This window comes from Onychostruthus taczanowskii, unplaced genomic scaffold (assembly GCF_017590055.1).
Source record: "Onychostruthus taczanowskii isolate IOZ18803 unplaced genomic scaffold, ASM1759005v1 scaffold106, whole genome shotgun sequence".
NCBI classification, from domain to species: Eukaryota; Metazoa; Chordata; class Aves; order Passeriformes; family Passeridae; genus Onychostruthus; species Onychostruthus taczanowskii.
Window position 1 is genome coordinate 746063 of NW_024497186.1, and position 10970 is coordinate 757032.

The window sequence follows — 10970 nt, forward strand, 5'->3', positions numbered from 1 at the left end:
CCCCCCCAAACACCAGGCACAGCACAGGGGGGCTCTCTGGGAAGCCCCACCCTCCCTTCTGCTCTAAGTGCAGCACCCCAACAGGAACTGGGGGACTGGGGAAAGGTGGGATGGCTGGGAGGGAGTGGTGGGGTCTGGGCTTGGCTGGGAGCTGCATCCCTGGGGGTCTGAGGGTTCCCTGCAGCAGGAATGTGCCCCCACTGCAGCCCCTGGCTCCAGGCAACACTGCCTGCTGCAGCTGATGAATGTTGATCCAAAACGTTGGGAGGAAGAGGAGGAGCAGGAGGGGAAGGGAAAGGAACAGCTCCAGTGATTAAGCTAAAAGCATCTTCTCGGGAACTGGCGGGAGCTGGGGATGCTTGGATGCTCTGGTTTTAAAATGCACTTTAAATCATCTGCACTTGGTGTATTGAATGGGAGGGGGGGGGGATGACAGAGGGATGGCCAGGGGACACCTCAGCACCCTGTAGGGACAGGGAAGGACCCTTGGGGTGAAGGCAACTGGGCAGTTTGGGGATAAGGAAGCACTTTCCCACTCCCAGTGGGCAGCCCAGGGAAGCAGTGGTAGGTGGTCAAGGTCTGTGGCCATGCAAGGGTTGTTAAAGAAACCAACACGGGCATCTTTCACTATAAAAACCAAATCTTTTATGTAAAAAATAAACCTAAACAAAACCCACAACCCCCGCTGCCATGCTGTGACAATACAAAAGGCCGAGTCCCCAAACACCATGAAAACAGAGTCGTTGGATCCAAATATATATAAATTGTTGAGTGACGAGATTGGAAATAGCACCTTGCTGGTCCCCCCGCCCCTCCCCAGACTGACCCTGTGCCCCAAAACCACCACCTGTGCTCCAAGCCCAGGGACACCCCAGGCTCTGCCTGCCAGACAGATCAGGAGCCCCATCCTCAGCCCTGGTAGCCAGGGAGCCCCCACCTGTTGCAGCAGCCCCCCCACTGCACCCCCAGAGCAGGAGCCCCTCAGCCCCTGCTGTCCAGAGTGTGGGGTCCGGTGGCACTGAGCAGCAATCCCCAGGACAGGGTGGGCAGAAGGGGGTCTCCAAAATCCAATCTCAAACCGGTATTGAGAGAAAAAACACTTTTCTGTCTGCACTGCAGGGTCAAGTAACGAAAAGAAACAAAAAAGGGGCAGGGGAAGAAATGGGGAAATGAGCAGGAGCTGCATCCTGAGCCCTCCCAGGAGCTGGCAACGCTCCTCCTGCAGCGGCCGCCCGAGTGCCCCCCGGCCCCGAATCGGAGTGAACGCGGTCCCTGTGCTGTCCCCTCGCGGTCCCCGCGCCGGTCTCGGTGCCGTGTCCTGGAGCAGGCGAAGGCGGCGGAGTGTGCCGGCTCGGGGAAGGAGAGCCGGGTGCTCGCAGCCGGCTGGGCGGCGCCCGAGGGCGGGCGCTTCTTCCCCAGGAGCCGGACAGGGAGAGGCGGAGGGGTGCGAGGGCGGGGGGAGCCTCTTCACTTGGCTGGTTTGGTGATGATGCGAGTGGAGAAGTCAAAGAGGTCCTTGTTGATTTTCCGGAGGTTGCTCACCTCCTCCTCCAGCTCGCTCACCTGGATCGTCAGGTGCTCCTGGTCTCCCACCAGGTTCTGTGACACCAAAACACAACAGACAAGTGTCAGGGCCTCAGCTCTGACAGGCACAGGCTGCTGCTCCTTCCCCAGCAGTAAACGCCAAACCCTTCAGTCCCCTCCCTCCTCCTCCTCCTCAAAGTGCAGCCCCTCCTGCCCATGTCACCAGCAGATTTTAGGGTTCTTTTCCCCTGTTCCAACTTGCTCGGGGCCTCATGATTCAGATCAGCTGACAAGGATCCCCCTCAAAGGGTGAGTACCCAATTCCCAGCCTGGGAGCAGCTCTCACCTTTTCCCTCGTCGAGTACATCTGCGAGTACATCCTCTCTGCCTTCTCCAGGTAGCTCTGTCCAGGCTCCTGCAGGGACCAGAATGGAGGGGTTGGCAGAGCAGACACAGACCCTCTCCCCATGCCCCTGGGAGGTTCCCCATGGGAGGGCACCTGGGTGATCCATCCTGCTGTCCCTCTGTCAGGCAAACAGCCCCTTGGCCTGCTGCCACCAAGCCAACAGGGAGCTTATCCATCAGCTCTGGCAGGACGGTCACTGTCACTCGCCCAGAGGCACATGCTGACAAAAGGGAGCAGCTCTGGGACCAGTGGCAGAGAGGCTGGGATGGGTGGTTCGTGACCCTCCCTGCCATGCTGGGACCAAGGAAATGGTGGGACAGCAGAGCCAGCCCACGCTGCAGCACGGGGATGGGAGGACAAATGACTGCAGCAGCCAGGATGGGGAGGAAGCAGCAGGGAGCAGGAGTGGGTTTCACCAGCTGGAGGAGAAGCTTTGCTCTGACAACCCCTCCTGGATGTCTGTCCCCCCTCCCCACACCCCCAGTACCTGCTGGTGCAGCCCCAGGCGCAGCGTGACGCCCTCAGCGCCCGGCTCGTCGCTGCTCTCGGTGCCGTGCAGGTGCCTGCTGAACTTGGGCAGGGGCACGCTGGGCTTCCCGTCGGGGTTGAACATGTTGGCAGGGGCCAGCACGATGAAGGCGTTTGTCACCGGACCTGAGTTGGGACAGAGGGGACAGCTCAGGCTGGACCCTGGTGGGTTTGAGGGGCAGGGGCCTCGGGCAGCCCTGAGAACAGTGAGTGTGACCCTGGCACAGGCAATGACCAGGACCCTGCACCCTCCCCAGCAGCTCTCCCTGCCCGGGACTGCAGCTGTCTGGGCTGGTTGGGACCCCCAGGGGACCCCCCACCCTGAGCTGCCATGCATCAGCAGCTCTGTGCTGCCATGATCCGTGGCAGAGCTGATGAGCGCGTTAATTACTGCATTGTGTTAATTACTGCGCTCACCCACGGCTGCTGCCGCCCCCTCCCAGCTGCTGCTGTGAGCTCCCACCCCTGTCCCCCACGCCCTGTCAGGCACAGCAGCCCCCAGCCCCCCTCCAGCAGGCAGGGCAGCTCAGCCACTGCTACCCCAGCCCGACCATCCATTTCCCCTGGCCAAAGGCAAGGTGAAGATGGTCCACATGCACCTGAGAGGGGGCTGCCAGTGCCCTGGAGAAGGGTGCAGGGTGAGGGAGGGGACATGGTGGGGCCTAGGGAGGCTCACAGCTGCTGGAGGATTTTGGTCTCTGCAGAGCAGACAGACACAAGCAGCTCTGACATAGACGAGGGCTCCATCACCATCTGCCCCTCCAGAGCCTGCTCCTAAATCTGATCCTCCCAGGATTCAAGGCTGGGTCCCAAAAGCAGAGCAGCAGCTCTGCTGAGTGCCTGGCCCCAAAGCTGTTCCTGGCCAGCTCTGATGGCTTCACTCCCTCCTTAAAGACCAGATGATTGTGCTCCTGAAGCAAGTGCCCATCAATGACATTCCCACTGCGCTGGCAGCTCATGGAGCAGTTCAAGAGGAAAGGTGGAGAGGAGAAAATCTCAGCAGTGAACTCAGAGTTCCCCAAATCTGGTCACCACCTGGGCACAGCCCCACAGCCACTCTGGCACCCAGTGCAGATGCAAGTCCTGTACCAGATCACTTTGCCCCAAGGCCTGGGGCAGCAGGCCCTGGGCCAGCCTGGGCATGGAGACCAGCCTTAGCTGGGGGCAAACAAATGACCCAGCTTCCAAGAGAGAGCTGCCAGCAGCATACATCAGCCAGAGCATCCTGGGATGGCCTTGCAGGGGGAGCCCTCGGGGATGGTCTGTGTTTGCAGAGACAAGGATGGAGCTCGTGTGACACGATGGGAATTGAGGCCTGGAGGGCTCTGGGGGCAGCACTGGCTCCCAGCCTCATCCCACAGGTCTCCTGCTTCACCCTGGAGTGGTGGCAGCCATGCAGAGTGACTGGGAGCAGCCCTGCCTCGCCAGCACTGCCACAGCTCATTACCCAGGAGCAGCAGCCTGACTTCTCAAAGTCCAACCTGCTCTGCCCCTGCAAAGGACAAGCCACCCTTGGTGACACAGCCCCCCGCACCAGCCTGCTTGCCTGGCCCTGAGCCACACTCCAGCTCCTTGGATTTATTTGCAGCAGTGTTGAGGGGAGGGCAGTGGGTCCTGTGTGCCCCCAGCCACGCCTGTGCCCAGCAAGCAGAGGGCCCGTGCTGTCCCAAGGACACTGGGCCAGAGGCTGCTGTCACATCACCATGTCAGAGCCCTGTCACTCTGCCTTGGGGAGGGAGCAGGACACACTGGAGGGGCAGCAGGGACAGACCTTGCTGGGGGGCTCAGGCCTCTGCTCAGAGAGGCCAAGGGGGGACAGGGATCCACGAGAGGGGGCTGGGTTGGGGCAGCAGATTCCCCCACATTGGGAGGCTGCAGGGCCCCACGGGGACTCCAGACCCAGGGCACAGCTCAGGGGTGCTGGACTCTCAGCCTATTCCTGAGCACACACAGCACAGAGCAGTCATGCCAGTGCCCAGGCTGCCAGGGAAACCAAATCCCTGCCCACAGGCAGCAGAGAGCCAGCAGAGCACCCACAGCTTGGGGTCAGCCTGGTCCTGCTCCTCCTGGGAAGAGCCTGGTCTGTCCATTCCTCCCTGCAGCCTCAGGAGGACTCCAATGCCCGGATCACAGCCAAAGCCTGGCCCCCCCTCCTTGGATGACTCACAGCTCCATTTTGTTTTCACCCTCTGGTGCCAGCGGCGCCAGGCTGGATGGGCACTGCAGCGGGTCCCAATTAGGGATGGTCCTTGGCAGCCAAAGGGAAGAGGAAAAGGGTCTGCAGGCAGCCTGGCTTCCAGAGACTGCCCTGAGGCAGCAGCTCAATCACCACAGAGGAACAGGGACTGGCTGTCCCTTTTGGGAGGGGTTTGGGCCATGCCCAAGGCAGCCCCACTGGTCACTGCGGCACCAGGGGCCAGGAACCACCACAGCTGGGGGAGGAACAGAGTTAACAACAGGAGGGGTAAATCCCCCACTGCTCTGAGGTAGCTGAGGCACCCCACTGCTGCTCCTGCAATTTACTGGAGCCATCAGACTGAAATCCCAGACAGCTGCTCATATGGGATTCACTTCAGGCCCCATGAGCTCATGGGCACTGACTGCCGGGGTCACAGAGCTGTCTCCCCTCCAGACACAGCTGGGGTGCATGTGGGGTGACTGCTCCCTTGGGAAAACAAGGAGGAGGATCCTGTGTGGCCTCAGCGACAGGGTGAAATCCATGACTCACTCCTGACAGTGCACAGGGGGTTGTTAACACACAGGGCAAGGTCACGGCACCGCTCCAGACAGCCAAGGCTCCCTCCAACGCCTCTGCCCTTCCCAGGGCGTGAAGCAAGGGGCAGAAACACACCTGGAGTGCCCAGGGCAGCACAGGTAGGACAGCAGCAGCCTCTGGCAGTGAGGATCCTGGAGATAAGGACATTCCTACCTTTGTGATTCATCGTCTTCAGGCACTGCTTGCTCTGGATGTCCCACAGCCGGACAGTTTCGTCGTGAGAGCCCGAGAGCAGGAGGCTGCCATCTGTGGAGACCGACAGACACGTCACCTGGTTCCTGGAATGGGGAAGAGGATGTTTAAACTCAGGATGACCCCAGGACTGCCAGAAGATGGTGAGGTGGGCAGATGGTGGCTGGCAGGTATGTCTGGTTCCTCACCTGTGCCCTTTAAAGACCTTCCCGTTCTCCCGCTCTGTCTGGAAGGTCCGGTCTCTCTGAACTGGCTGCAGAAATGAAGGAAGGAAGGAATGGAAAGGAGTTAAAAATCAGAAAGGCTGAATCCAACAGGTTCATCACCATGTTTGGCGAGGGCAGAGGAGAGAGAGAGGAACCAGGCCCTCCCATGCCCTGGCAGGTCACACCAGTCCTAGCAGGGAGGTGACAGTGGCTCAGGGCGACAGGACACACCTGCAGCCCCACACACTCACCCAGGCACAGAGGTCGACCTGGAAGATGGAGCCATCCATGCCCCCACAGAACATGTGGTACTCAGAGAGGTCCAGAGTCACAGCCATGATCCCCACGTCAAAGAGCACGGAAAGCAAGAGCTCCCCAGACGAGATTTCCCAGAGCTGGAGTGAAAGGGAACAGGAGAATCAGGGGAGAGAATGTTAATGTCAGGATTAGAGGAACACTGATATCCTGGAATCCCACCCTGGCATTCCACCCTGGCATTCCCTCCTGGCTGTGGCTGGGAAACTGAGTCCAAGGCAGAACCAAGGCAGAACCTAGGATCAGCCTCTCTGTGAGCAGGAGAGAAGTTTCCCAGGCAGCTTCAAAACAGCTCTGAACCCTCTCTGTGGCCATCCTGCCCCCAGGGCATCCCCTGCCCCACAGGCTCCAGCCTGCTCTGCTCCCTGTGGACATCAGCAATGGAAAACAGAGGAGCTGACCCCGACATTCCCAGGACAACAGGGACTGCAGCAGTCCAGCCTGGGGGCAGGTGCAGAGAAACTGCTGTTGTTGGAGAGGCAGAGCTCAGGTCTGGCAGCTCTGAGTCATTGCAGAGACAGCCAAGAAATTAAGCCACTGCAACCCAGCAAAGCTTGGGGGCAGCTTGGGGACAGGGACAGCTTCCTGCTACCTGGCAGGAGCCTGGCTGTGACCCCACAGGGTCTGAAATGAGCCTCACCTTGGCTGTCTGGTCGAGGGAGGCGGTGGCAGCCCGTGCCAGGGGCCCTCCGAAGCCACAGCACAGGTCGGTGATGGGGAGGCTGTGCCGGGACCACACGTGCCGGGGGTCAGGGATCTGGGAGGGCTCTGCCTGCAACACGCTGTGGGGAGAGCAGAGACAGGCAGCTCAGCCAGGACAGAGCCTCATGGGGAGCTGGGCCAGGCTCTGATCCCACTGGGAACGCCTCTCCTGGCTGCAGGGACCAGGTGGGACATGGCTGCTGACAGCCATGGCACACGGATACCGAGGCGGAGATCCTTATCCCACAGGGACAAAGACCCTGGGTAAAGGGCACAGTCCCCTCTGTGTCACCCATGGAAAGAATTCAGAACCATCTGCCTGCTCCCAAGAAGCCCAGGTGAGACCCCAAGGAAAAGCTCCCTGCCTGCAAGGAGGGCACAGACACAGCTGCGGGCTCAGAGGGATCTCCTGCTCCAAAATCCCTGTGCCCCCCAGCCCCCCTTACTTGTAGAGGTTCCACACCAGGGCCAGGCAGTCCTTGGCCCCTGAGAGGAAGTGGCTGCTGTCATCAGTGAAGCAGAGGCACGTGAGGTCCTGGTAGTGTCGGTTCAGGATGGCGAGGAGGTTCCCGTTGGACACCTGGAGTGAGGGGAAGGCCAGGAGGGAGTCAGGGATGTCTTGGGATCACGTGCTGCCCTGCCCTTGGTGCAGTGAGGGGAGAAGGGTGGGTTCTGTTGCCCACACGAGCCTGTTGGCACCTCAGGACAGTGAGTGACACCACTGAGGTACAGCTGGAGCAACAGCCTGCACTCAGGGCCACAGGGAAATTCAGCACACGGCTGGAAGAGGTCCTGGCACATTAAACTGGAACCCAGTGAGGCCAGAGCTGCTCCTCTGGTCAAGTCACAAGTGTGCAGTAAAGATTTCTTGTTCACTCTTAATATTCATATCACTTCTTCCCTGCTCCCACAGGTCCTCAGGAGGTGGCAGTGGGGTTATGACACTGCAGGACACCCCAGGGGTGGCTCGTGGTCCTGGGCCAGCACAGGCTTTAGGGTGGACAAGGAATTCCCCAAGCCTGGAGCATTTCTTCTTAAAAGGCAACAGTACAGATGGGGAGGGAACCAAGAAGAGAAAAAGCCTCAAATAAAATAAGAGTTTGCTTCTTCTCATGATCTGAATTACACCAAAAAATCAAACCAAACCTCAGTTCAAGGGGTTTCACAGACAGCACAAAACCCAGCTCTAGGGGCTGGTTCCAGCTCCATGATGGTTTCCATGGAGCCTCTCCAATGTGCCAGAGGGACAGTGCCATACTCTGGAACACATCTGGGTGACAGGAGCTGGAGCAGGGCCCAGGTGGGAGCATCACAGGCAGCAGCTCCCACTGCAGGCTCAGCCTCAGGGATTTTTTTCCAGCTACAATCACACTGGTACAAACAAACCCAGATGGGTTCAGGTAGAGCCACCCACACTGAGAGGCTCAAACCTCCCCTGGCACGGGGAGCTCTCCAGGTGAGACATCCTGGGGTTTAATCCTGGGCTCAGGACAAGATACTGCTTTTATTTGCTCAGTGGTGTGCTGGGAACGCAGCGTAATCCCAAGTTAATCCAGCAGTAATTAACCAGCAGGACAATGACCAGAGCACAGCAGGGGCTGCTGGCACCCTGGGCACACACAAATACACAGCTGAAAAGTGGGAGAATCACTGAAGGAAAACCAGGCCCTGAGCTGCTGCCTGGTGGGAGCAATGCCTGACCCCTGAGGCATCAGAGATGCCTGGAAAGAGGAGAAGGAGGCAGAGTGAAGCCTCTCCCTGAATTCCTCCCACTCCTACTTCAATGAGCTGCCCCACAGGCTGCGGGCAGCACAGCCTTTACCCCAGGATCAGGATTTACAGACATTTGAGGGATGGGGACCCTCCCTGACTGTGCAGGGTGTGAGTCTGCAGGGTCCCAAGTGCCCCAGCACCCCGTACCTCCCACAGGTAGATGCTCTCAGCAACCCCTGCCAGGATGTAGAGCCCGTTGGGAGAGGCTGTCAGGCAGGTCACAGGCCCGGGACAGATGATCTTCTGCTGCAGCTGGTCCTGGGACAGAGAGAGCACAGCAAGGGCTCACAGAGGGCAAGGGGCTGCAAGCAGGGCCCCCCGACACGGGGGCTCAGGGGGATCTCTGTGGGGGTCTCTGTGAAGAGAGGGATGGGGCACACCTGCCTGTGGTGATGGGAGTGGGAATGGATGGAGGGGGGTCTCTGTGGAGAGAGGGGCCATAGGGGTCTCTGCAGAGAACTGGGGTGTCTGAGCACAGAGGGGAGTCTCCACGAAAAGAGGGGCCCTGGGGGGGTCTCTGTGGAGAGGAGCCATGGGGGGGGGTCTCTGTGGAGAGGAGCCATGGGGGGGTCTGACCATGGATTTGAGGGGGCTCTGTGGACGGAGGGGCTCCTCATCACAGGGCCGGGGGGTCCTCAGGAAGGCTGGCCCCGTCACATCCCCCACGGGGCCCAGAGTCCTCCCGCGAGGCCCGGGGGCGTCCCCCGAGCCGAGGCCGCCCGGGCCCGCCCGCCGCGCCGGTACCTTCCTCTGGAGCTCCCAGACGTTGATGTAGCTCTTGCCGAGCTGGGCCCCCAGCAGGTGTTCGCCGCCCAGCAGCGCCAGCCCGCGTGGGCCGCTGTTGCCGCCGCGGTACCCGGGCAGGGCCGAGCCCGAGTGCAGCTCCCAGACCGAGCAGTTGCAGAGCGGCCCCGCCGCGTCCGACACCAGCGCCACCTCCATGGGCGCCGCCATCTTCGCGGTCCGCCAGGGCCACAGAGAGCGCGGCCGCGGCCCAGAGCGCCGCCTCCCCCGCCCGGCGCCGACCAATCAGCAGCGGCGCCGCGATGGCCGCGCGGGGCGGGAGCTGCGCACGCGGCAGGAAGCTCAGCAGGGCCCGCCCCGGTCGGTGCTGGATGGGTGACTGTGGGTACCGCGTGTGCAGATGGGGACCCCGTGGACACCCCACAGGGTTATGGGGGCACCCTGTGGAGACCCCAAAACCGCCACAGCCCCACAGGGACGCCATGGACACCCCACAATCCTAAAGGCACCCCATAGCTTCATAAGAACACCATGAGCACCCCACAAAACTTAAGGATGGCCTGGATACTGCCCAATCCTATGGACACCCCACAATCCTATAGGAACCACACGGGAACCCCAAGAGCACCCCACAGCTATGGGGGTGCTTTTGGACACCCCACAACCCTACAGAGACCCCATGCACATCTCACAATCCTATCACCACCCCATAGATCCATTGATACCCCACAGTCCCACAGGGATACCCCAAATCCATAAGGAAATCCCACAGATACCCTACAGCCCTGTAGGCACCCCTGGGCTCCCCCCGAGAAAGAAACCCCAAACAACACAACCTTTTTTTTTTTCTTTTAATATTTCTTCACTTTACAGGGTTACAATTGTCTTAAATATTCTGACGTTTAAATACAATCTGTATAATAATGTTATTATAAAATGTAAACTTTCAGTGTTTTTTAAGTTTATTTTCTCTTCTTTTTTTTAATTTTTTTTACCCCATGCACATCTCACAATCCTATCACCACCCCACAGATCCATTGATACCCCACAGTCCCACAGGGATACCCCAAATCCATAAGGAAATCCCACAGATACCCTACAGCCCTGTAGGCACCCCTGGGCTCCCCCCGAGAAAGAAACCCCAAACAACACAACCTTTTTTTTTTTCTTTTAATATTTCTTCACTTTACAGGGTTACAATTGTCTTAAATATTCTGACGTTTAAATACAATCTGTATAATAATGTTATTATAAAATGTAAACTTTCAGTGTTTTTTAAGTTTATTTTCTCTTCTTTTTTTTAATTTTTAATAATAATCAAAAAGTCTCAATACCTGAATGTTTTGCAAAACTGAAATCTTTCACCGGGGCCCCGGGTGCGCCCGAGGCCGCCGCGCTCAGAGGTAGAATGTGGTTTATTTTTTTATTCCTTTTTTTTCTTTTTTTTTGTCTTTTGTGGTTTTTTTTATTTTCTCATTTTCCTTTTTTACCTGAGTTAAGATATGCAACGCTGGGGGGAGGGGGGCGGCTGCAGCTGGGGCCGCTCCTTTTGTTTAATTTTCTTTCCAAAGCCCCCCCCCCAAAAAAAAAAAACTGATTTAGGCTCTTTTTTTATTATTTTTAAATCGATATGCAAAAAAGAAAAATAAAGTGGAAAGTCACCCGCTCTCAAAAAATAAAGGGAGGGGCAGGGAAAGGAGGGGAGGGAAAATAATTAAAAAAAAAAAACCCAAAACAACCCAAAACAGTGACTGTACAATGCAAAAAAAAATCACTAAGAAAATCTAAGCCTGCCCTGGGCATG

General features: G+C 58.3%; 1 protein-coding gene across 1 annotated transcript; it reads right to left on the reverse strand.

Moving 5' to 3' along the window:
* Positions 1-622: 622 nt before the first annotated feature.
* On the reverse strand, positions 623-9382 carry WDR18 (WD repeat domain 18). Its single transcript, XM_041415438.1, has 10 exons — positions 9167-9382; positions 8570-8680; positions 7096-7229; positions 6588-6729; positions 5884-6027; positions 5615-5679; positions 5388-5512; positions 2418-2584; positions 1871-1939; positions 623-1599 (listed from the first exon to the last, which is right to left on the reverse strand). The coding sequence occupies exons 1-10, from the start codon at positions 9374-9376 to the stop codon at positions 1468-1470; spliced, it is 1299 nt and encodes a 432-aa protein (XP_041271372.1). The 5' UTR covers positions 9377-9382; the 3' UTR covers positions 623-1467.
* Positions 9383-10970: the final 1588 nt, after the last annotated feature.

Coding starts and splice junctions, on each gene's coding strand:
- WDR18 (XM_041415438.1), bottom strand. CDS start 9,376: ATGGCGGCGCCCATGGAGGTGGCGCTGGTGTCGGACGCGGCGGGGCCG. Junction 6,730..7,095: donor CTGGTGTGGAACCTCTACAA/GTAAGGGGGGCT, acceptor CTCTCCCCACAG/CGTGTTGCAGGCAGAGCCCT. Junction 1,940..2,417: donor GCCTGGGGCTGCACCAGCAG/GTACTGGGGGTG, acceptor TGGTCCCTGCAG/GAGCCTGGACAGAGCTACCT.